At 39.8% G+C, this 26,578-nt stretch overlaps 1 protein-coding gene across 6 annotated transcripts in view; it reads left to right on the top strand.

The window, feature by feature from the left end:
• Graf (GTPase regulator associated with FAK) overlaps window positions 1-22,602 on the top strand; it is a 340,642-nt gene extending 318,040 nt beyond the window's left edge. For 5 of the 6 annotated variants that reach the window (XM_067781462.1, XM_067781463.1, XM_067781464.1 and 2 more), the window contains 6 exons: window positions 1,428-1,741; window positions 1,813-2,143; window positions 2,214-2,319; window positions 10,403-11,773; window positions 16,768-16,847; window positions 16,919-22,602. In XM_067781462.1, the coding sequence (XP_067637563.1) occupies window positions 1,428-1,741; window positions 1,813-2,143; window positions 2,214-2,319; window positions 10,403-11,773; window positions 16,768-16,847; window positions 16,919-17,019 (2,303 nt within the window). In that variant the 3' untranslated portion in view covers window positions 17,020-22,602. The remainder of the gene's footprint in view (window positions 1-1,427; window positions 1,742-1,812; window positions 2,144-2,213; window positions 2,320-10,402; window positions 11,774-16,767; window positions 16,848-16,918) is intronic. The other variant, XM_067781465.1, reaches the window with a different exon arrangement.
• The last annotated feature ends 3,976 nt before the right edge of the window (window positions 22,603-26,578 follow it).

Genomic DNA, 26,578 nt, shown 5'->3' with positions numbered 1-26,578 from the left:
GGCTTTCATAAGACTACATGGATTCGATTACTTCAGAGCTTCCTCAACCGTGTATATATTCATATATCTTCTGGTGCGTTTGGGGAAGAGATGAACCCTGCCAGTGGACGATACGTAGCTTCGGTTTGACAATCATCAGACTAGTGGTCTCTATCCTATTGGTCTATAGGTTAGGTTGAGCTCGATGCTCAAGGGCACACATATGTAGGCCAGTGGCAATGAGGCCCGTTGCGATACCACGAACAGACACTATTACCTTTACGAACCATTTTTAGAACCTAATAAAGGCTACCAAGTCCTTGATGTCATACTCCGCGACCTGATGCAGATTATCCAGAAAGGGAGCTCCCAGGAAGCCCTGGCTCGCGCCACTTAGCGGAGGGCAGTTGCAGATGAGGTCAACCACCATTACTTTCCCTTCATCCTCCTTGGAACTCCTGGTGCACCGACGATAACGTATTCCTAGCCCTTCTGCATGACTGGCTATAAGACAGTGCCTAGTTGGTACTCCTACCAGCTTGGAGATTTCAACCCAACCTAGGCGTTAACATGACGGTATCTTTTGGATTCCAGGATATTTGATAGCCGCCTGTCTGTCGCTAAAAATAAAGATGTAGTTGCCGATATTGTGTATCTCTAACAGTGAATTGGAGTTGGGGGTCTAGGTCCATTGAAAAGACTCCTCCCACTTAGCTTAGAGCCTCAGTGTATTTAGAAATGGTACCATCAACAGCAAGGCTCGTTTGGTTTTGGTGAACCAGTTGACAACTCTCTTAAACGCAGAGCTGTCGATTCCGCTGCTCGGTAGCCAGCTAGATCTAAGAGTAGGATGACAGGAATGATTTGTAGAGCTTCGCTAGGCGTTGCACCACTTATGCTGAACCTAATAGATCTGTGGACTTTACCCAAAAAGTTTAGGCTTGCCTTTCTCAACCACAATACGACTATGCCCATTTTCTGCCAATGGTTCTTTTACACGTATTCCAGTTCAGCTCTTTGTCCAGAACTACGCCTAGGAATTTGGCCTTGAATGCTAGGTTTAGGCGCACACTATCTCTTCTGGTAAGTTTAACGGTGGTGTTCTGTATCGTTTGGTATATAAGACAAGCTCAAAATGACGGTGAGTCCTTCATCGGGAGGCACATAGAGAAACTTCTCGCAATGCTAGCTACATGAAGTCGCATACAAGGGAACTTGATTCTGAAGGCAATAGGTAGGTCATCAGCATATGCCACAATTTTCTAGCTCCCCCACCTTTTGTTGGTCTCTAAGTAGATGTAATTGTAGTTCCTACCTATTTATATGAAGTAAATGTCCGGGCTCCAAGCGCTTTTTTTTTCAGTTATAGATTCCACTTAAGTTATTATAAGTTAATTTCTTCTTAAGTTTTCGATGTGCGTGACCCCCCTGATTAACACTTAAAATAGGCTCCTTGTTGAAAATCTCACTTTTAGAGCCCTTTAAAGCAACATGGACGAAATACTATTGCACATACAAGAAACAAAAAAAGGAATTCACCATGCTGCAATTCAATCAAATGAATCACAGTTCAACGCGGCCTGAGGGACGTGAAGAAGAAAAATTAACGCTTTACTCGTGTCATCCGCGCAATTCGGAATTTGAAAAACGTTTCTGCTTCGATTTGACATTCAAAGAGAAACCGGGTATTGTATATACATTTCAAGCGCTTAGCGAGGACGATCGACAAGCGTGGGTAAAAGCAATGGATGGCACTGAATCGGTAAGTAAAATAATGAGTGCGAAAAAGGTTTCGATAATTTATGCATACTCGTTTTTTATTTCTTTTCGTAGACCTACTTTGCTCCAGGCAAAGTGAAGGCTGGCGAGGAATATCAATTGGATGACATGGGATTCGCTTTTGTGCGCCGTTGCATCGATGTGCTGGAACGACGGGGTCTCGAAGATGAGGGTATCTATCGCAAAAGTGGCGTTGGTACTAAAATTTCGAAATTGCTAACGCTGGGCATGGATCCCAAGAAGGCAGATAGTGTTTTTAGCGATGAGCAATATCGTGATCTCATGGAGAGCAATACCATAGCGAGTGCGTTGAAAACCTATTTGCGTAATTTAAATGAGCCATTGATGACATATCGCTATCATAGCGGTTTTATTGATGCTGCAAGTGAGTAGTTTGGTATTTTTTTGTTTTTGGAATTTCGAAAAACTAATTCTTTTCTTCTTTTTATATTCAGAACAAGAGAGCTTGAATCAGCGCGTGCATGAGGTACATAAACTGGTGCACAAGCTACCGCAAGCAAACTTCGAGATGCTCGATCTTGTCATACGGCATTTAACAGAGTAAGTCCAGATATTCTAAGCTGCGTATATACCCAGTAAAGCTAGCAAACTTTCGAAAAAGGGTTAAGTTAGGGTGAACTTGCCGCTAAATAAAGACCTCACATGAACCGAATGTGTCCATAGTGTTACAAGAATTTGTTTGACAACCAAACTGAAAAATCCCAATTAGATACCATACAAGCCTAATTGCTGTTTCAAGATCTGGCAATTCTGCCACCTCTACATGGTAGCTGGAGCCTTCATGTCGTTAGCGCAGGACATGAACACAGAACGTTCTTAACCGTTTCTTTCTGCAGCTCGCACTTCCTATATCTGCTATAACTGACGAGGCCTAACTTATAAACATGTGACGCCAGAAGGCAGTGATCAGTTTCTTTGGCCATTGTTAGCCTTTTCTCTTTAAAGATATGAACAGCTTTGTGAGTCTAACGTCGTAGGATTTGCACATGATCCTAGAAATTTTGCAGCGCCTTTGTCGACGCCTTTCCTGCTCCATGGATCATATGCAACTCCTGCCTACTTTTGAATTCTACCAAACGAATGGGGACGTCTACCCTTGCGCCAACCACCAATTCCATTGTGGCTCCAGGATCTGTTGCGACGCCAAGGCATTGGATCATACAATCCGTTCCTACATTTAATAGCCCACTGCAGGTCGGATATGCAGAACGACATGCCATGCTGTGGTCGGGATAGTTGTTAGCCCTCCGTTATTCAAATCATTGATAATCTGGATACCCCCTCAAATTCTTTGGCAAACGTACTTCTTTGTGTGGCTGTCCAGCAAACTTGGACCCCATAGTAAAGTATGGGCTTGACACTTGCTGTAAATACCCAATTAAAGAGTTATTTTCGCCGATAGGCCTCACGTACCCCCTTGAATGCATACAGTGCCACGGAGGCTTTCTTCGCTCTCTCATCCAAATGGAGTTTCCATGACAATTTATTTCTAGTATAATTCCTACATATTTTGTGCTGTACTTTTCTTGAAGTGTTACTGCTCCAAGCATATGTTTAGTCCAATTAGGGACTTTAAACTTCCTAGCAAATAATCCTAGATCGTTTTTTCGCCGCTCCAGATGCCCAGGCCTATACATTGCTGTTATGTATGAAACGAGATGGCAGCGCCAATACAATAAATTATTTATATATACATCTGGCAACTGTGTTGCCAGAACATTCTTTATCTTATTCTTTATTACTCTCTCAATTGATATACTTTGACGCATTAACTTTAAAATATAACAATTAACTTATTTCATTAATTAAATAAACACTCATATATAAAAGTGGTGTCAGAAGTGTATTTAAAAATGAGCCTTACACCGGAGGATTTAAAAGGAGGAGGCTGCACAGAATGCTGCGGCAAATACAAATGTAAATCATTCGTTGTCACCCAAACCGCCACCCTTTAGAATTACGGAATACAAATCGGAAGATAAATCCTCAGTACAGGATTATTTCACACGTGTACAGTTGAGCAAGGTCCCAGAAGCGGAACAGCACAAGTTCGTACGTGTACACATGGGGGCACAGCTTAATACAGCGCTAAAAATTCTTGTTAGCCCAAAAACACCAGACTCGCTCAACTACAGCGAAATAAAAAATATCTTGATTCGCCATTTTGATGGCTGTAGGAATAAGTATGCAGAAAGTATCAAGTTCCGGCAAAACAAACAAGAAAAGGGAGAGCCGATTTGCAAGTTTGCATTTCGGTTAAGAGAAGCGGCTGTACACTGTGAATATGGAGAATTCTTGGATAGAATGCTACTAGAGCAATTGTTGTATGGCGTAGGATCAAGAGTTATTTGTAATGAAGTTATTGCAAAGAAACCAAAAAATTTTGCTGAAGCATACGAAATTGCGCATAGAATCGAATTAACACAAAACGCCACAACAGACCTAAAGGGCACAGAAGTGATACAAACAAGCGAGCGAACGTATAAACTGGGATAAGCACCAGTTAAAACAAAAAGAAATACAAATTCGAAAAACCCAAGTGGCGAAGAACCGATGCAGAGGTCAAAAGAGAAAGGGTCCAATTGTTACGGATGTGGGGGGCAGCACCTTAGAAAAGACTGCAAATTTAACAATTCCAAATGCTTTGCATGTGGATGAGTGGGCCACATCGCCAAAGTGTGTAAGACCAAATTAGATCAGATTTCAGAGGATGAATGTGAATCAGTTCAAAAACTAAACAGTGTTAATGCATGCAATGCAGTAGATAGAAAAACGGTTCCTATATATATATAGATGGGAAACAAATTCAGATGGAATTAGATACGGGTGCACCATGTGCAGTAATGAATTGCAAAACGTTGCAAACCAAATTTTAGGTTGTTAAAGACATATCGACGATTTACAAGCTATACGGGCCACAAGGTGAACTGCATTGGACGGGTCGTAGCAACTGCGACAATGGGGAAAACTTCACGACGACTTAATTTGTATGTCGTTCAAGGAAATTGTGATACACTTTGCGGCCGAGAATGGATATCGCAATTCGCACGAGAAATAAACTTCACTGAACTGTTTTCATCGTCTAACCGGATCAATACTATAAATTCAACAGCACCAAAACTATCAATAAACCAACAAACGCGACTGCAACATCTCATTACACGTTTTGAGGACATCTTCAGTACGACAGCTGGGAAGTTGAGTGGCCCACCTGCAAAAGTAAAGCTCAAAGCTGGAGCAACACCAGTTTTCGCGCGAGCGCGCGATGTTCCGATGGCGCTGAGAGAGGAGTATGCCCAGGAAATAGATCGTAAAATTCAGTCAGGTTTTTACAAGAGAGTGGAGCATGCAGAATGGGCCTGAACAACACACGTAGTAGCAAAAAAGAATGGGGGTATTCGCATTACCGGTAATTATAAGCCCACTGCCAATCTAAAAATGATCATCGACGAACACCCGATTCCAAAAGCAGAAGACTTGTTTAATAAAATGAAAAACGCTACAATATTTTGTCACTTAGATATAATAGATGCATATACGCATTTAACAATTGACGATGAGTTATTGACATTAAATACAGTGACGCATGGGCTAATACGACCTACTCGTGCGATATATGGAGCAGCAAATATTCCAGTTATCTGGCAAAGAAAAATGGAGACTGTGTTACTGGAAGTCCCAAATGTTTTAAATTTTTTTGATGATATCTTGGTGTTTGCTGAAAACTTCGAGCAGCTACTGATAGTTTTGGAAACGACACTAAATCGCATTAAATCACATACTTTGCATTTGAACAAGTCAAAGTGTGTCTTTGCAACACCATCGGTGGAGTTCCTTGGCCAACGACTTTCGAAGAGTTACAGCTGTTTTTAGGATTTTATTCCAGATTTGACCACAAGTGCACGGCCATTGCGGGATATGCTGAAAAGAGAGAAATTTTACTGGACTAAGGAGGCAAACGCAGCGTTTGCCCTATTGAAAGAGACGTTGGTTTCACCTCAAGTGTTGATGCCATACGACCCAACACTACCTGTACTACTGGCAACAGACGCGAGTCCAACAGGACTAGGAGCCGTGCTTTCACACCGTTTAGAGAACGAGACCGAACGACCAATTGCATACGCAAGTCGAACATTGAATGCTACAGAACAACGCTATCCAGAGATAGACAAAGAAGTATTGGCAATTGTGTGGGCGGTTCAGAAATTTTTCAAATATTTATACGCGCGTCATTGGACACTAATCACCGATCATAAGCCATTGTCACAAATATTACAACCTGACAAATCGCTTCCAGTATTATGCATAAGTAGACTGGCGAACTACGCAGACTTTTTAAGCAGATTTGTATTCGAGGTAGTGTACAAGAGCTCAAAGGCGAATGCCGACTATCTTTCACGCGCCCACTTTCAGCCACCGAAATCATTACAAATTAAGCAGTTGCAACAGACAGCCATGACGAATCTAGACGAATATGATGAGTTCGACCACTTCATGATTAGCCAAACCAACCAATTGCCACTAAGTTCAGAACCCATAGCACGAGTGTCCAGAAAAAATGAACGAATGGGTAAAATAATTAAACTACTGGAAAGTGGCCAGTGCTTGAAAACGGCAGGGTACAAATCCCCAGAAGTCAATTATAAGTTGTCCTCCGGATGTTTGACGTTCGAACATCGTGTTGTTATTCCACCAAAATATCGAAACAAACTGCTTGACAATTTACACACGGGGCATTTAGGAATTGTTAAGATGAAAGGGATTGCTCGCTCATTCATATACTGGCCGGGCATAGACAATGATATCGAGAATATTGCGAACCAATGTGATGCATGTGCAAGACAAGCAAACAAACCGGCAAAAAGTGAGGATCATCATTGGGAATACCCCAAGGGACCATGGGAACGTATTCATATCGACTATGCAGGACCTTTCGAGGGAGCGATGTTGCTGGTAATCTCGGACGCATACAGTAAGTGGTTAGAAGTGAGAGCTACTAAATCTATAACAGCAACGGCGTCAATTGCGTTGTTGGACGAAGTGTTTGCAGCTTACGGCGTGCCGCTAACTGTCGTTTCTGATAATGGAACAAATTTCACTTTTGCAGAATTTAACAGCTTTCTGACAGCAGTTGGTGTTAAATATCACAAATATTCAGCGCCGTATCACCCAGCAACTAACGGACAAGCAGAGCGTAGCGTACAAACAGTCAAGAAAGCACTTAAAGCGATGGGTACTACGAGTAGTTCATTAAAGACAAATTTGAATGAATTTTTGAGGCAATACAAAAACGCACCGCATACAACCACAGGGTCATCACCAGCACTACTATTTATGGGGCGACAGTTGCGCACAAGGTTGATTCTGATTCGACCAGAGGAAATTTCAAAGAAGGTAGAAGAGAAGCAATACGTTAAGTCCAAGAAAACTATTAGAGAGTTTGAACCAAATCAAAATGTTTACTTTTTGTCTGGAAATCCACGAATTTGTAAGTGGCTCAGGGGAACCATAAACACACGTCTAGGTGATCTGCACTATGAAATACTCTTCAATGGCAAAAGTGTAAAACGGCATGTGGACCAAATACGCAAAGCCCCGGTTGGACCTGATAAAACAGCTGGGGAAGTTGATTATTACAAGGCGAGGCTGTCAACTGAAGACAATACCAATGAAACCGAGGCATCAGCTGAAGTAGATAGCACTGAAGCAATAACGCAACCAGTGGTTTCTGAAACGGCGCAAAACGAATTGTGGGGATCGGAAGATTTTGAAGGCTTTGCTTCGGCCAATAACACAATAGCGCAAAATCCTACATCGACACCGCATACAACACCCGAAACAAGTAGGATACCTCAAATTCCACGGAGATCAACTAGACAGAGAAGGGCACCTGTCGGATACTCACCTTAGCCCTTGCAGAGGAGGGAAAAATGTTATGTATGAAACGAGATGGCAGCGCCACGACAATAAATTATTTATATATACATCTGGCAACTGTGTTGCCAGAACATTCTTTTTCTTCTTCTTTATTACTTTTTTATCTTTCAATTGATATACTTTTACGCATTAACTTTAAAATGTAACAATTAACTTATTTCATTAATTAAATAAACACTCATATATAAAAGAGGTAGTGTACAAGAGCTCAAAGGACAACGCGAATGCCGATTATCTTTCACGCGCCCACTTTCAGCCACCGAAATCATTACAAATTAAGCAGTTGCAGCAGACAGCCATGACGAATCTAGACGAATATGATGAGTTCGACCACTTCATGATTCGCCAAATCAACAAATTACCACTAAGTTCAGAATACATAGCAAGAGAGTCCAGAAAAGATGAAGGAATGGGTAAGATAATTAAACTACTGGAAAGTGGCCAGTGCTTGAAAAGGGCAGGGTACAAATCCCCAGAAGTTAATTATAAGTTGTCCTCCGGATGTTTGACGTTCGAACCTCGTGTTGGTATTCCACCAAAATATCGAAACAAACTGCTTGACAAATTACACACGGGGCATTTAGGAATTGTTAAGATGAAAGGGATTGCTCGCTCATTCATATACTGGCCGTGCATAGACAATGATATCGAGAATATTGCGAACCAATGTGATGCATGCGCAAGACAAGCAAACAACCCGTCAAAAAGTGAGGATCATCATTGGGAATACCCCAAGGGACCATGGGAACGTATTCATATCGACTATGCGGGACCTTTCGAGGGAGCGATGTTGCTGGTAATCTCGGACGCATACAGTAAGTGGTTAGAAGTGAGAGTTACTAAATCTATAACAGCAACGGCGACATTTGCGTTGTTGGACGAAGTGTTTGCGGCTTTCGGCGTACCGCTAACAGTCGTTTCTGATAATGGAACAAATTTCACTTCTGCAGAATTTAACAACTTTCTGACAGCAGTTGGTGTTAAATATCGCAAATATTCAGCGCCGTATCACCCAGCAACTAACGGACAAGCAGAGCGTAGCGTACAAACAGTCAAGAAAGCACTGAAAGCGATAGGTACTACGAGCAGTTCATTAAAGACAAATTTGAATGAATTTTTGAGGCAATACAAAAACGCACCGCATGCAACCACAGGATCATCACCAGCACTACTATTTATGGGGCGACAGTTGCGCACAAGGTTGAATCTGATTCGCCCAGAGGACATTTCAAAGAAGGTAGAAGAGAAGCAATACGTTAAGTCCAAGAAAACTATTAGAGAGTTTGAACCAAATCAAAATGTTTACTTTTTGTCTGGAAATCCACGAATTTGTAAGTGGCTCAGGGGAACCATAAACGCACTTCTAGGTGATCTGCACTATGAAATACTCTTCAATAGAAAAAGTGTAAAACGGCATGTGGACCAAATACGCAAAGCCCCGGTTGGACCTGATAAAACAGCTCGGGAAGTTGATTATTACAAGGCGATGCTGTCAACCGAAGACAACACTAATGAAACCGAGGCATCAGCTGAAGTAGGTAGCACTGAAGCAATAACGCAACCAGTGTTTACTGAAACGGCGCAAAACGAATCGTGCGATCGGAAGATTTTGAAGGCTTTGCTTCGGCCAATAGTACAATAGGGCAAAATCCTACATCGACACCGCATACAACACCCGAAACAAGTAGGATACCTCAAATTCCACGGCGATCAACCAGACAGAGAAGGGCACCTGTCGGATACTCACCTTAGCCCTTGCAGAGGAGGGAAAACTGTTATGTATTAAACGAGATGGCAGCGCCACGACAATAAATTATTTATATATACAACAATTATACTTTGACGCATTAACTTTAAAATGTAAGAATTAACTTATTTCATTAATTAAATAAACACTCATATATAAAAATTCCGAAACGCCTGACGAATCGGAGTTATTACGACTGAAACGTCATCTGCCTAAGCAACTGGCTGATGACCAGCGTCCACAGAGTAGGTGATAATACGCCACCCTGCTTGGTTCCTCTGTTTGCGGATTTTGTGGCCTCGCATAGGTCCCAATAGAGTTGGGGCTGGAGTCTTTCGGATGCAGACTTCTTCTCGCTTTCGGTATAGCTTAGTTTTATGCAACGCTCAAAGATTGTTTTAGGCCATTCTTCACTCTCCACCGGACCCGCCGATTTAAACGTGGCAAACGTTTTTATCGTCCATTAAATTTTGGTATTTGTCGCCAATACTGGTACTGTTCGCTCTGTATTTGGGGAGTAAATGTTGTTACACAACTCTTCCGCATCATCTCCTGATGGGAAGCGTGTGTTACGTAGCGCCTAAAGGGACTCTTCACTGCTGCGTGACCATTTCCCGTTTTCCTTTTGATCAGTCCCTGTACTGTGTCTCCCTTAGATAGGATTTTCTTCTGTCATGCCGCTTGGCTGGAGCATTCTATGCCCGCACAGAAATTTTTCGATGAAATCCGCTCCGATCGTCCCAGCACTCCTCGCTTTCCGCAACTTTTGCTAGGTTAAAAATCTACTTTACCTGGCCTCTAAGAAGAATCAACTCCTTACTTCAACACCGTGGCTTTCCTTCGCGCTAACTGCAGGACGTGCAGAATGTTCAGATCCAACCGAATTTAGTTTGTTTTACCTTTCGTTTCTCAAACTCTCTTCTCTCTTTCTCTTTACAGAGTTTCGCGCAAGTTTGAAAAGAACAAAATGTCGGTATTCAATTTGGGTGTCGTGTTCGGCCCGACATTATTACGCCCTCAAGAGGAAACTGTAGCTGCCATATTGGACATCAAGTTCAACAATATTGTTATAAATATTTTAATTGAGAACTACGATCGCATTTTTAAGAGTGATCCGAGCGCGCCATTGTTGAGCGTCACCACAAATCCCACTAGTCCACCGACACGCATGCCACGTGCTAGTCAAGCCGGTAAATCACCATCCTCCGCTGGTAGCGGTGTGGGCAATGGCGGACGTACATCCATGTATTCACCACAACAGCAAGTCTACCGACTTGTAACCAAGTCCAATTTTACTGATCCACCGATGTCATCGAGTTTACAAAACATTCCAAATGGCCTCATCTATTCGCATGGTAGTGGTGGTGGCGGCGGTAATGGCATTACCAATCTTACCAGTCGCACAAATGGTGGCCTAATTACCGGGCACGCCAGCAATGGCAGCGGGGGTGGTGGTGGTAGTAGCGGTCCAAAAAGTCTTGGCATGAGCGTCAATATGGGCAGCGTGAAAAATTTACATTCCATGTCACAGAGTGATATCAGCGTGCGAAGTTTACGCGGCGGTAGTACTGTAGGTGTTGGTGGTGGTGGTAGCGTCAATAGCAGCGCTGCTGAGGCGGTGTATGGCATACTTGGTGGTACGAACGGCTCAGGGCTGACAGCACATCACGCCACACCCGCGAATACAACACAGCTGAGACAAGAATACCTAATGGCCACAGCAACCCCAGCGTCCACGGGAGGTATTGGTGGTAGTGGTGGCATTTACTCCACAGCATCAGCAGGCAGCACAACACGCCTAAATATGAACAATGTTTCCCCACCAACGATAGCAATGCGCGCCGAAGCTTTGTATGGCACGACACCACTGACGGGTAGCGGCGGCGGCGTAGGCAGTGGAGGAGTTGGCGGCAGCCAATCACAGCTTTCCCGCAATCATATTTCGTATGCGCAGGCGAAACATTATTCACCGGTGGCAGCGGCGGCCTCCACCTCTAGTTCCAATGAGAGTGTCTGTGATTCTTTATCGTCGCTTAATGGCATTGTCGGAGGTGGTGGTGGTGGTGGCGGAAGCATTAGCGGCAGTCGTTTGTTGGGTGGTGGAAACTCTTTGGATTATGTGCCACATTCCTCGCAAGCCTCCTCACTGTCAACGCTTTTGGGTTCCACCTGTGATGATGGGGTGACAGCAACGGCGGCACCATCTATGATTGGTGGCGGCGGCAGCAGCTCACCAAAGGATGGTGAATATGTGCCTACTAAAGTGCATCGTAGCAAGGAGATACAACGCGAGCTTAATGCGGGAACAGCGTAAGTAAACTATTTATTTATTTATCTCTTATCTAAGTATTGTGCTCGAATTATTGACGGACGCATTTCTTTAAACTTTCTGCTTTCTCCAATAATCTTACTTTGCCCTAGCTGAAGTTAGATAAGTTTATTTATGTTTGAGTGTTATCTATAGTACAACAAAGTTGGTCTATGTTTGTGCTATGAAAGGCTTCTACACAAAACATTGGATCTCCTTCCTACAAGGAAATACTAGAAAGGTGGGTAGCTCACATAGAGATTCGGTATCTCCGTTTTCACGAACGTGTGTAAAATAGCTTGTGCGATCTCCGTGCTCAACGAGCGTTTTTCAATACGAAATCATATGCTATTCATTAGTCATGTGGGTACAAATAGGAACGGCAACAGAGTAGCCATTTTCCCTAATAATCATGCAGTTTTTCGGCTTTTTAGCTCTGCAAATAAAACATCAAGTCTGTCTAGCTGGTGGAACAATGGTCTAGGAACCTGGTGAGTCGACTAAGCGCCTATCTAGTTTGGCTGTCGGATTATCATGCAGGGAAGCAAAATACCCGATGTGATAGCCCGGCGTCTATCCCTTCTTGTTGTGGCAGAAGCGAAGGACGCTCTTGCGCACCTGAAACTCATCAAGGTACTTATCTTTCTGATCTGTTTAAGCGATGCTGGTAATAGTCGTGCTGGCAGTGCTATAGAATTTCAAGAACCAAATATTGAAACGATTCACGGTACTCGCCGGTCATTGAACGCTCTTGCAGAACTTGATAGAGCGATAAAGAAGTAGATTTGAATTAAACTTTTTGGACAACCGTTTTTCTAGAGCCAATCCCGGAACTCAGGCATGTTACGCTGGGAAGCTTCTCAAATTTTTAATCTCAACGGGGAAGATTAGTGGGACCCTGTGGTATTCCCAGGGGCTTTTAATTATTCTAAAACCTTTTTCAAATGTTTTCTATTTGACGAGCTATCGACTTTTTCGGCGAGCTGTCGGTTTTTGATTGCCATGTTATCGAAACGTTATCGGCTCGTTATTGATTTACTATTGGTTTCTCTGATGAACTTAAGTAGGATTGAAAGAACCACCTTCCAAACCTCTGCCAGTCTGTCAACATCCCGTCCAGTGCAATCCTAGACATTGGAAGAGAAAGTGACGAATCGACTCCTCTCCCTCCTCATCCTCACAGCTTCTGCAGACGGAGCTTCTTGGTATGCGCCACCTTCGGACCATTGGTGCAATAGCACAGTGACCCATAAGTACTCTCACTCCAGCTTGAGAAGGAAGCTAGTTCCTTTCCTAACCAAATACGACCATAAAGACCTTGAGACCTCGCAATCATTCCAGGCGGTCCACAGTTAGTCCGTTGCCCTTATCTAATATATCTCTTATTTTCTCAGTAGTGTTTGTTGAGGGCGGCGAAAAACACTCCCCGCTGGCCATTTCCGAACCTTTACTAGACATCTCATCTGCAAATTCATTCCCTTCAATACCGTTGTGCCCCGGAACCCAGCAAACGGAGACATTTAGGTGCCTTATAGACGCCAGCGAGGCTCGACACATCCGCACAGTATCCGACTTTATCACTTAGGATTCTAATACTTTTAAGCCAGCCTGGCTGTCGATCGTTACATCGATGTCTGGGACAGACTATTCTGGAGAAGTCTGGTTGATCTCTTTATGGCATAGACCTCCGCCTGGAAGACATAAGTTAGGAAGTTGGCACGATCTATTTGCCTGCATTTGATTTAAGCACATTCCTGCTCCAGTTCCCTTTTCCATTTACGAGCCGTCTGTGTACATTGTAATGCTCCTACCACTGACTAGGCCTTCCTCCCATTCCTCCCTTGAAGGATATTATATGTTCCGCACTTATGTTTACTACTCCTTTTATTCAGCGACTTTCGCCAGACAAAAGCTCAATACGTTAGGTTAGGTTAGGTTGAACTGGCCGGTCAATAAAGACCTATCATAGACTGATGGTGTCCATAGTGTTACCAGAAATTGTTTGAAGACAAAAATGAAAAATTCCAATTAGATACCTTCTATCCTTTTATGGCCGGAAAACCAGTATAGATGTATGGTCTGGCCGGAGCTAACTCTCTGTAATGCTTCTTTGCATTCCAGCACACTTCTTGATGAAGTGCTGTGTTGGATTATTACCTTCATCGCTGTCTGACTATCAATATATTGTAACGAATTTCCTGAAAATCCTATTATTTGCAACCCTCTGCTAAGTTCGAATCACTAAACTGTTGAATAAATAACTCCAATATGTAATAATGCACAATGACCTTTATTAAAGTACTTCACAATAACACTCAAACTGTGCAACGAATAGCTTGCTTAATAACCAAACTGATTGATAACTCAAATGAAACTGAATTTCAAAATAATACTGCTCTTGCTCGCTAGATAGCGTCTTAATCGAAACTGCTTGACAGCTCAAATCAAACTGAATTCCAGCGCCTCTACATTTGCTGCCTTATATACTCTCTGATTTCATCGTTGCATCTTCTAGGTGCTTCCAGAATCTACTAGTTGCCATTAGCTCTCAAATTTCTCAGCTGTAACTACAATTGCACAATTTTATAGCTTTTCTCATTGCATACTTTCAGGAGTATCTCAGATATATGCATGTGTTTGTGCATTGACTCTCCGCTGCTCGTATACGTACATGGTCCATATGTGTAGACGCAATTATTGTTTCGTTTACGTAGATACATAATATTGGATTATAGATGTGAATTCGCGTCACTGCTTAGCATCGGCTTAGAGATGGCAGCACTCCTTAGTTTTGCTAATATTCGTAACACTGCCCTCCACCTAAGTCTGATCGTCCCGATCAGACAAATCTCTCGATCTAAACGCTGCTAGCATCGCCAAATGTACCACTCTTATATTTCGTGATTTCCCAATTGCTTGTACCTATGCGGTAGACGACATCACTGATCGTCTTCACAACTCTGTACGGGCCTTCCGAACTGCACCGATATTTGGATGGAACACCTTTCCGCCGGTGAGGGTTGTATAGCAGTACCAAATCTCCCTTCCGGAAACCTTCCAAATTATTTTCCTTGTCGTACCTGTGTTTCATCTTACTACTCATTATCCGGGAACGTTCCCTCGCACTCTGTTGCTTGGCCAATGAACTACTTCGTAGAGCTTGCGCTTGACAGATTGGCTTCGCATAATCAGTATCGTTCCCACATTTCACAACATAGTGCGCTCCGGCTTGAAACTACCCTCGCATTCTTTCTCGGAAATTCGTTGCTTGTTTTCCTGCGTCTTTTAGGTTTTGTCAATGCCAGTGTTTCTCTCGCAGGTACTTTTGGTTTTGCTTTATTTGGCCCATTCGACCTATTAACATTTGCCTTTGACTTCCGTGGTTTTTGTCGAGTCTTCTCCACCAGTACTCGATTACTACTGAATCCTTTCCGCAAACTGAAGTTAAGTGGTATATCCTGGTTCTCATAACGCATCACCCTTCTCTGCATATCGATCTTGATGTCATGGTCAACCAATAAGTCCACTCCCAATATGACTTCTTCAACGATCTTCGCCACAACGAATTTGTGTAGAACCGTGACCTTTCCAATCAAGACTTCACATATCACTTCTCCCTGAACTTGGTTATACTCGCCAGTGACCGTACGCAACTTTGCTCCAGGTAACGGTTTTATTCTCCTGTTGACCAAGTCAGATCGGATCAAGGAATGAGATGCGCCCGTATCTACAGTCAGTACACGTTCTTTACCATCCACATTCCCTCTGACGGTAAGACTGCTTGATTTCCTTCCAATTTGCGACACAGATATCACAGGACATTCAATAGCCGGGGCAAGTTTTCGTTCTTTACATCCGACACGCTCTTGCTCATTTCCAAACTGATTGTTAGCTGAAATGAAACTGAATTTCAAAATAATACTGCTCTTGCTCGCTAGATAGCGTCTTAATCGAAACTGCTTGACAGCTCAAATCAAACTGAATTCTAGCGCCTCTACATTTGCTGCCTTATATACTCTCTGATTTCAACGTTGCATCTTCTAGGCGCTTCCAGAATCTACTAGTTGCCATTAGCTCTCAAACTTCTCAGCTGTAACTACAATTGCACAATTTTATAGCTTTTCTCATTGCATACTTTCAGGAGTATCTCAGATATATGCATGTGTTTGGGCATTGACTCTCCGCTGCTCGTATACGTACATGGTACATATGTGTAGACGCAATTATTGTTTCGTTTATGTAGATACATAATGATTGAATTATTGATGTGAATTCGCGTCACTACTTTGCATCGGCTTAGAGATGGCAGCACTCCTTAGTTTTGCTAATATTCGTAACAATATGTATATATTGACGCGACTGAAGCTTAAGCACGCTTTCTCCAGAATGTCTGCTGCTTTCTTCACGGCTAAAATTTCCGCCTGAAAGACACTGTAGACACTAATCTGGGTCGACACAGTAAACAGCAGACCGGACCCCTTTTGTTGATTTGAAACCATCGGTATACACGTGCATAGCGTGCTCGGCCTTTTCCACACCCTTGCGCCAACCCTCCATCTATAATGTGGCCGCCCCAAGATGCCCTTCGAAGCACCAATACGGGATCAAATCCATACGTTAGTAACATTCAAATGACTGTGTTGTACAAGCCGCGGATGGTATGCGGTGGCAGTCCTTAGCTCCTTCCGAAAGCCCTTTTGCTGGTGTAGTATGCTGCCAGAGCTTCCTTTGATCTCACCTCAAGGTTCCTTAAACTTCCAGCTTAATTTGGAATTGAGTATCATGGCAAGATATTTTGCTTCAGAAGAGATATTTATCGTTGTGCCGTTTAGTCTCGGTAAATAGTTTTTCTTGTGAACAGGACAACTTCTGCATTTGCTGGACTTACCCGCAGCCCGTATTGACGAGTACTTGGTACTCAAGTTTTTTTTTTTTCCTTAAAAAAAAAAGAAACTGTTTTAATTTCAAATTACTACTTTTTTTTCATTTCTTGCAGGCGTGTGCGCACCCTGTATGCGTGTATGGGCGAAAGTGAGGGTGAGCTGTCATTTGAACCAAATCAGATCATCACGAATGGTAAATATTCATTTATAATTGAAATTACATGAGATTTTATAACTGATTTGTCTCTTCTTTTATATGTACAGTTCGTTACTCGCATGAGCCAGGTTGGCTGCAAGGCACGCTTAACGGTAAAACGGGACTTATACCACAGAACTATGTTGAACACTTGAAACCATACCATTAGAATAAAATATTTGTATGTAAATATGGAAATTCTTAGATTTATATATATATACTAATATATATGTATGTATGTATATAATTAAAGCTATGTATGTATTTACTATATGTATATGAATGTTTCTGCAACTATTATATATGTATGTTGTATATATACTTAAAAAGAATGTCTACATAAAAAAATATGTATGTATGTGTATGTAAAGTAATGAATTAATTGAATTGAATATATTGGAATATTTGCATATACAAGCGTTTATATAATTTAGTTTATACCATTCACATATCGACGGCTGAGTGGAATATCACAGTATGTTGTTGTTGTTGTACCAACACAGCGTCTCAGCTGCCAGTTCAAAAACGCCCTATTTAAGAATTCGGTTGAAGAACGTCCTATTTAAGAATTTGTTTCACAAATTCAAGCTCACATAGGTCGGATTTGAAACAAAACCTAAAATAGGGCGTTATTCAAAAATTTCTGATATATGACATTTTCGAAATGGCAGCCTAGATAGGGTGATATTCCACTTAGCAGTCGATATGTGAATTTAAACAGTAAGGGCGGCAGAAAGCATTCCTTTCAATTTGAATAAAATACATATAAATGTATAGCATTTGAGAATTGATGTGATGTAAGCGTAAAACTTAAAAGTATATAAGTAATGTACTTGTAATTAATTAATGAATTAAGTAGCATTTATAAAATTAACGAATGAATAAGTCATTGGATAATAAATCAGTAAAAATTATGTAAAAAAAATTTAAAAAATTATAACAATCGGCGACCAGGTCTGAAATCGCACTGACAAGGTTCAATCAGACGATTCACGGTGGGCTTCAATCTTTCGCACAATACGCTTTGCAGGTCCTTATATGCGATACTTGGAAGGCTGATTCTGCGTTAGTTGGCGCAGTTTGCTGGACTCCACTTCTTGTGTAATAGCAAGAGAACAATTAGATTCCAATCGTGGGAGGAATTTAGTTGAAAACGCTCAATTAAAAAAAAAAAACTCCTATCTCAACAAAAATTCAGATTGACCTTTTTTGAACTGGCTGGTGGGATAGAGTGATAATCCACTTAGCAGTTAATATTCAAATCGAAATGATTATAGAATAAACTTAGTCACATTTGATTTGCCAAACTAAATTGTATTGGATTTTTGTTTTTTTTTTTGGGAAAATATACAAAGAATGTTAGAATAGTACACCAATTTATGCATTATATCAACGGCTGCGTGTAAGAAAACACACTCTATATTGGCTGTCGCCTCAATAAAACGCAATTTCGCAGAATTTGTTTCGAAACGCACTATCGAAACGTGGTTGAACTGGCCGTTCAATAAAGACCTCACACATAAACTCCAAACTTTTTCAACTGAGATACTTAAGGCTAACACTGAGGATTCAATTCTGATATGGGGTCATCTTCAGTGTAACGCCGTTTGGAACGTGTTCCCAAAGTAAGTCCAACCTCAACTCAATCGCCGAAAAATTGCGTAAAAGTCCAGCACACATGCCGTGAACTTTTCTAAAGTCAGTTGAAATAATTAAAATCCGCTTATGGAAATCTTTCAACAAGTTTATAGCTCTAGAAACATGATTAAATTTAGACTAGAAATAAAATGTTGATAAAAACGAAATTAGAACGAAAGTGAAATAAGCGTGTAAACACAATTATTTGTATTTTTTAAAACGCACAGTTTTAGTAAGAGTTTTACTGTTTTTTTACAACAACAACAACAGTAAGCGTAACATGCACAACTATGTAGGTAAATCGATTTGGAGAAACTCTGAGTGCATCATACTTTTAGCGAAGGTTTTTGGAGAGTGTCGTCGTTTGCTGGATATTTATCCAGTATTTTTCAAAATTTAGAAGCACGTGGAACCTTCTAGGGAGTGAAACGCCCTCAAACTGTGAAAATCTTGGGATCGCCAGAGCCCTGCCTGCTAGATTCATATTTGTAACAGCAATCTCCTCGCATAGGTGAGGTTGACGATTGGGTTGGAGAGTTGATAACTGCGCCGACAGCCCCTTGGAGCGGCTGCGCTGCAGAGTTGTTCCATTTCGATTCATCTTTATGGTTTTGTTTAACAAAATAACACATAAAACCCGCCCACAATAATAATAGACTTACAACAAGAAACCTTACAACTACTACACCACCAGCACCCAATTGCAAAAAAAAAAAATATATATATATTTAGCTATCATATACATATATAATAATTAATAAAATATACATCTGATACAAACATATGTACACTTGTGAGCGCAATAAAAGCTGCAAAAATGTCTAAAAAATTTTGTCAGTAATTTTAAAATTTTCTTTTTTTTTGTAATGTAAGAAAAGAATTTAAAAACGAAAATGTTTATAAAAATTCCAAATTTATTACTTCGAAATTGCAAAAATTGCTTTAATTTTGGTTTTTTTTTATTTTGAAAACGTTTTTGAGAGGATTATAAAACTGCGCACATTCAAACAGCTTTTGAAACTGTAACCAGTTGATTTGCCATTTTCATGAGACTTTTTTGGATTTTCGAATTTTTCGAAAGGGTAGTTGAAATCTTGTAGATTTGCCTGGACCAAAAAACGTATACTCAAACAGATTCTGAAAATTGCAAAAAATTCTTTTATAAGGATTTCCAAGGTTTTTTTTTGCATTTTCGAATATTTTCGAAGACGTTTTTAAAATTGGTTTATATAGTTTTGACAGTCTATTCAACAAGCCTCCGCAAATTCGAATAGAAGTTTTCGAAGTTCTATAACGAGATAAAAAAAATTGAATTTTTTCGATATCTTTCGAAAACTAGTTTTGAAATTAATTTAAATAGTTTTCAATAGTAATTAAAAAAAAAAATTATTTCTATAAAGGCTTTCAAGGTTTTTTTGAACTTTCGCATAGTTTCGAAAAGGTTTTTAAAATTGGTTTACATAGATTTGATTAAACCACAGAACTTCGTGCTCAACAAGCTTCTGAAAATTCGAATGAACTAAAAGAGTTGAAAGTTCTATGAAGGGATAAAAATTTGTCTGGAATAATCGGTTTTTTTTTTTTTTTGAAAACGAGTTGGAAATTTATTGGTATTAGTTTTGATTGGTAATTCAGAAAGTTTCTGGCAATTCCAGTAAAATTGCTTAAGTTTTGGTGTGATTACAAATATATGTGACCTGGAATCATGAAAGGGACCTATTGTGCGAAAACAAGTTTTCGATAAAAACGCGTTTAAAGTTTTTGTTTAGCTTGATTCTGGCTAGCGGCCGGCCGTTGTGAACGAATTTTGTAATTAAAGTTTAAGTAACTTCCCTATAAGCTACAAGCTTTAAACTTAGAATATAGTTCAGAACCCGATGACAATACAATAATAAGAAAAAAATCTCCGTTAGGTGGCGCATGGATCGAAATATTTAAAAAATCGTATTTGTGGCCCAATTTGGCTTTAAATGCGATTTGTGTTAGTTAAATTTAAGTTTTAGTTAAATTTCCTATAAGAATCACTCAAAAAGTGAACAACGGTATTTTCACACAATAGGTCCCTTTCATGATTCCAAGTGACATATGCATTTTCTTGAGTTTTCACCAAAGTTTTTTGAACTGTCATTCGACAAAAAAAGTTTCCTACATTGGTTTACATAGTTTTGATTGAACAACAAAACACCGTATTCAAAAAGTTTCTGAAAATTTGAAGTAAAATTTTGAAAGCTCCATGAAGAGATAAAAACATTATTGGAATATTCGATTTTTTTCGAAAACAAGTCAGAAAAAAATTTTCAAAAATGTCTGGAAATTCCAGAGTTTGTTTTCGAATATTTTGATTGAAGTAAAACTGTGTGTTCTGAAAATTAAAAGCTTCGAAAGTTCTATAAAGAGATAAACATTTTTTTTTTGTAATCATCGATTTTTTTCGAAAACGAGTATTCATTTAAGCAGTTTTGACTGATGGTTCAAATGTCTTCTAGAAATTCTAATAAAAGTTTTGAGACTTTTATGATTTTACAAAACTTTTTGAATTTTCTTGACCTTCAAAGTTTTATTGAACTTTTGAATATTTTCAAAAAAGTTTCCTAAATTGGTTTACATAGTTTTGATTGAACTAAAAAATAGCATATTCAAAAAGCTTTTGAAAATTCGAAATAAAATTTTGAAAGCTGTATGAAGAGATAAAATAAATTATAGGAATTTTGGAGTGTTTTCGAAAATGAGTTCGAGATTCATTTAAATAGTTTTGATTAGTAATTCAAAAAAAAATTTTAAAGTTTCTGAAAATTCCTATGAAATTTTGAAAATTTGATAACATTTTTAGAAAAACATCTTTATCTTTCGGATGTTTTTCAAATTGTTCTAGATTCTGTTAAAGTGTTTTTATTAGACCATTAGTAGTATATAAAACTCAAAAGGTTTTGAAAACGCCAAATAAAAAATGTATTGCTATATATTTTTTTTTGAACTTCCGAACATTTTCGGGTATCGAAAACTCGAATTAAAAGTTTTTAAAGTTCTATAAAGAGATAAAAACAAAAATTTTGGAATCTTCGAATTTTTTCAAAAACGAGTGCGAAGTTCATTTAAATAGTTTTAATTGTAATTCAAAAAGTTTCTGGAAATTCTAAAAAAGTTTTTGAAATTTTGATTATTTTAAAAAACTTTTTCTTTATTATTCAAACTTTTTCAAAATTAACGAAAGTAAATAAATCAATTCTTAAAATAAAAAAAAAAAAAATTTGCTGATATTGTTGTGTTCACAGTTAGTGTACTACTACATACATACATAGCAGTAAAATAAAAATATAAACTTCTTTTTATTTTGTAATGCAAGAAACAGGTGAAAGAGAAAAAAGGAAACAAAATGTCTTAAGTTGTATGCAAATAAAAAAACTTAATAAGCAAAATTTGTAACAAGCTACAGAAAAAAAAAATAATAAAACAAATAAAATTATCGCATAAAAGTGTGCAAATGTGTATGGAATAAAAACTAAACAAAAAAATTTGTATAAACGTATGTATGTAAGTACGTATGTATATAAAATTTTTATTCTATTTAGTTGCATTTATTAATATGTAATTATTACTCACCTGTGAGTATGTTTTATGTATGAACAAAACAAAAAAAAAACACCGCAAATATCGCGTGATAAACGCCAAAAAGACGTAAGCGATAAAATTTGCGATTTTTAATTTTTGTTAGGATTCGATATTTTACCAATATATGCATTAGCTGCCTTTCTGGCTAAAGTTTATTCAACAAAATAAGCTCTAATTTAAGCATTAAATACTTTTTTCGAAAAAAAAAAAAAAAATGGTTTGCCCTTTTTGTCTTTTTGGCGTTTATGTATGCAATAAAACGAAATGAGAACTTAAAAAATTTCACCTAAGCTAATTTATTATTTGTATGTATTTGCTTTATTTAATTTGTTGCGTTATTGAAAGAAACTAAAAAGAAAAAAAATTAAAATGAAAATGTACGAAAATGTGAAGTAAAAAACTATTAGTTTACTGTGTAAATACTTTATTAAATAATAAAAAAATTTAATTAACATTTATAAGTGAATAATAAAAAAATAAAAAGTATGCGAAATTTAAATTAAAAGCAGTTTTTCAATAACATTGCTTAAATATTATTTCTGACTGGCCTTTAGCGGCGGTTCCGTCTACACGATACACAAATTGATTGTCTATAGCCCCGTTATTATCCTTAAAGCAGTTCAGAAAATATTCTTGAAATACTCCCGAAAGATCCCTAAATGCTAGTCCGCAGATAAACCCGAAATTATCCAGAGATGGTTTTCACAATGATCCGAAATAATCGAAAGAAAGTTCTGAAATAATCTAGAGACACTCCGAGAGAATTCAGCTTGCTCCTTGGTGGTGAAAACCGTCTTATTCTTGGCGATTTTAACTTACATCACGACCTCAGGCGAGCATACAACTGCAGTTGTACCTAAAATCCAGATCCCCAAATCTCTTGCCGGCAGCACTTGGGGTAAAAACAAAGAAACGCTCACTACCACTTACAAAGCAATTGGCCGGCCGATTACATGCCACGTTCGCCAAGCCTAAAGTTTATACACTGGAAGAAAATACAAGCCTGTAAAAACACCGCCCTCAGAACCGCTACGGTCTGTCTTTTGTCCCCACAGCGCCACCTACACAATGAGGCGAGAGTACTCCCCATAAAGGAGATAAATGAAATGCCAAAACAAACAGTTTCTGTTGAATACCCGGAAGCCTGTGCATCCCAACAGACATTTGATTGATGACACCACATCTCCCAGGGGCTTGAGAACTTATCTCAGCAAGCTTTATGAGGAAATACGGAAACTGAGAACACATCGGTATAAAGTAAAAAAAACAAAAACAGGTCCTCAGTGATATTCACAAACAGGACTCAGACCTTTAGGGCAGGGATTTACCGGCGAACCCCATTCCTAAAGAAAAATACCCAGAACTCGGTGAAGAGGAACGCACTCTCCCTAGGGAGACGCGAGTCACACTAGCTTAACTTCGATCTGTATACTGTAACAGGTTAAAATCCTACCTATCCAGAATCAACCCGACATATATAATGTTTGTCGTGCTTGCAATGTGTCCCCACATGACAACGACCATCTCTTTAATTGCAATGTGGAACCAACGCCTCTAACACTCCTCTCACTCTGGTCCACCCCTGTTGAAAGTGCAAGATTTCTTGGACTCCCGTTGGAGGATATTGATGACAATTTGTGATCGGTCGCGCCTATTGGATGGGGCGAAGCACTGCTACAACAACAACAACAACCTCTGGCACTTCAGCCTCGCAGCTGTAAGCAGAGGTAGGGAACTAGCACATTACGATGTTGCGCACGATAAATCGCGATGTCCCCACTCGAATCGCTGGAAACATTTCCATCATCAGCGCAGGACTTATAAACCGAATTAAATGACAGCAGGCTACCTTTTTATACTCCTCTGAATACAGCGTTCAGCAAGTTTCGTCACCTCTGAACGGCGGACTTTCGTTGCTTTCACCATTCCGACTAGTGTTCGGCAAGGCGAGCGCGCGTTACACAAAGTCCTCACGTCAGCTTCGGAACTCTTCATCCCGGCCGGTAGAATACCCGAAATTATACCACATTGCACGGCTGAACTACAACCCTAGTGAGAGATCCACCAAAAAGACCCTTACATTAGGAAACCCAATGTGGATATTATGCGGTTGGTAAATGAACACAAAACGTGCCAAGTGGAAAGCGCATCTAAAGAACTGTACAGCCTCTCTGCGGGTGTCGATAAATTGTGGTCAACCGTCAAATCCTCTAACCCGATAAAACACAATCACCCTTATCGCGAGTTTTGTTTTCACCCGAAAATATTCACAGTTTTTGTTCACCCTATCGCAGAGGATGGCGAAAAAATGTTTCGTGTTCGAAAAAGATTTCACCTCCTTATCGGCAACTCTTTGTTCGGGCGAAATGAACAGCGGGGCAGCCCAAATTTGTTCACTTATATTTTACAGGCGAACGAGAGGAAAAGAAAATGCTAAGTAATTTTTTGTTCTGAAATTTGATACTCTTATGATTATATGTACTTTTATTATTAGAAATACATCAATAAATAATGCACAATCGGAAGCTGAGTGGAAAAAAGTGAAATTCCTGTATTCCTAAGTATGTAAATTATATTTTTTATGACAACGTATCAGTCGGCCAAGTTATCCATTGTGGACAAAGCGACGGTTCCAAAATGTTGAACACATCACTTGAACAAGATTGACTAATACCCATTTCGTCCTTTCCAACGCTTTTTCCCTATGCGATAAAACGAATACATGTACTCAACTTTACAATTGGTGGAACTCCAAATTTTTGCTTCAATGGTGGCAAGGAGTTGGTAAGAATATCTAGCCAATATTAGAATGCCGGCTTGTTTAGCCTGTAATATTGGCGAAAGCTAATTGAAACAAAAATTAACTTGTTATTCAAAAGGGCTGACAATAGTAATTTTTAGCTTACAGTGAATCAATTAGCTCCAAAGGGTTAGAACTGTCCCTTTATTGTTCCGAATCGCTTTCACATTTATATTCTCCTCGCGCTCAATCAATACCAACCTAATTGCAATACGTAAAAGTAACTCTATTAAGGCTTTACCATTTACTTAGGCAACCATTTATTTCAGAAAAGAAAACGCTATTAGTTAATCAGAACCGTATTTTCTTGGCGAAGCTTGGTTCCACTGTAAGCGAGGCCATTTTGTACTCCCGAAGAGGAATACATTGATAAACCTTATTACTTAATGAAAGGAGGGATGTCTATTTTCAGCCAGGATATAGTGGCTACTATGATTAGACTAGAATGTTTTGGACACTTTTAAACAGGTTTCGCCAAAATATGAGAACTGCTAACTCGTAATGTTAACTTAGGTTGAACGGACTGCCGCGTGGGGAATAAAATGAATGAGTCCATAGTGTTACCAGAAATTCGCTCAATGAGCAAACTGAAAAACCCTAGCAAAAACCACAACCCATGTTACAAAATATCTCCGTCCTCTCCTCTTGGCCAATAATAAAATCTTCGTAGGACCCGTGCTACTTGCTGCTTATATATCTGAAAGCTGTTCCACTACTAAAAGCCGGAGTATTAGCCTAGCTAGCGCAGAGCACGGGCACAAAACGTGCTGGATAGTTCACTCCTCCGAATTTCCCATACTTGCTATATCTGACGAGTGCTGATGCGTCTGCATGCGACGTCAAAAGGCAGTGTCCCATAAAAATACCCATCATAAGCCCACAGTCCTCTTTCTTAATCTAAGGTTTTAAGGACAGTTTTGATCTTCGACACTTTGCTACCCCGCGCTTGGTTCAACGCTCTTCCTCCTTGATCAATCATGTGTAACTCTCGCCTTCTATCAATCTCGCCAAATCTGACTTAGACGTCTGTGGCACAAGCTTCTAAGCTTTTAGGCCATCTCATCTGAACTTATTGTTGTGCTATTCAAGTTAATTGCCTTTATTTCAGCTTGCCTGCTATTTTCCTCCAGTGTTTCTTCTGCTTTGGTCACGGCTACTACTTACGCCTGAAAAACACTACAATGATCTGGCAGCTTACAGGATCTGTTTATTTCCCAATCAGCACTCCATTTTTCGGAAGCCTCCGCCATCTAAGCGCCCGTGTACGAACCTTTCACCTCTATTGTATCTCTAAGACACCCGCCGAGCCGCAGATACGCGATCAGGTGGTTGCTATGCTACTAACACGGCATGGCCCGGGCTCTAGATGCATCGAAGCATTGGGTCTTGTTGCAGTTCTGAGGGCTATGCTCTTCTAAATTAGAATCTAAAAGTAGGAGCACTATAAATACACGCACCATTTGGGAAACTCTGCTTTTTTATTACGTAAATATTTATACAATTGTGGCATCACAGAAAATTCAGTAGCAGTTCGGATCAACTAATTAAGCTATGGTAGCCCAAAAACGAGAACAACTTCAGCACGCCTTGTTGGATGAGCCACCATCGACACATACACACACACATATGCACGTGCTCACATACATACATACATATGAACGCATTGTATGAGAGTTGTTTT

The sequence above is a fragment of the Eurosta solidaginis genome, chromosome 4, assembly GCF_040869045.1.
Source record: "Eurosta solidaginis isolate ZX-2024a chromosome 4, ASM4086904v1, whole genome shotgun sequence".
NCBI classification, from domain to species: domain Eukaryota; kingdom Metazoa; phylum Arthropoda; class Insecta; order Diptera; family Tephritidae; genus Eurosta; species Eurosta solidaginis.
The sequence above is the reverse complement of the archived record's forward strand: the minus strand, read 5'-3'. Positions and strand labels throughout refer to the sequence as shown.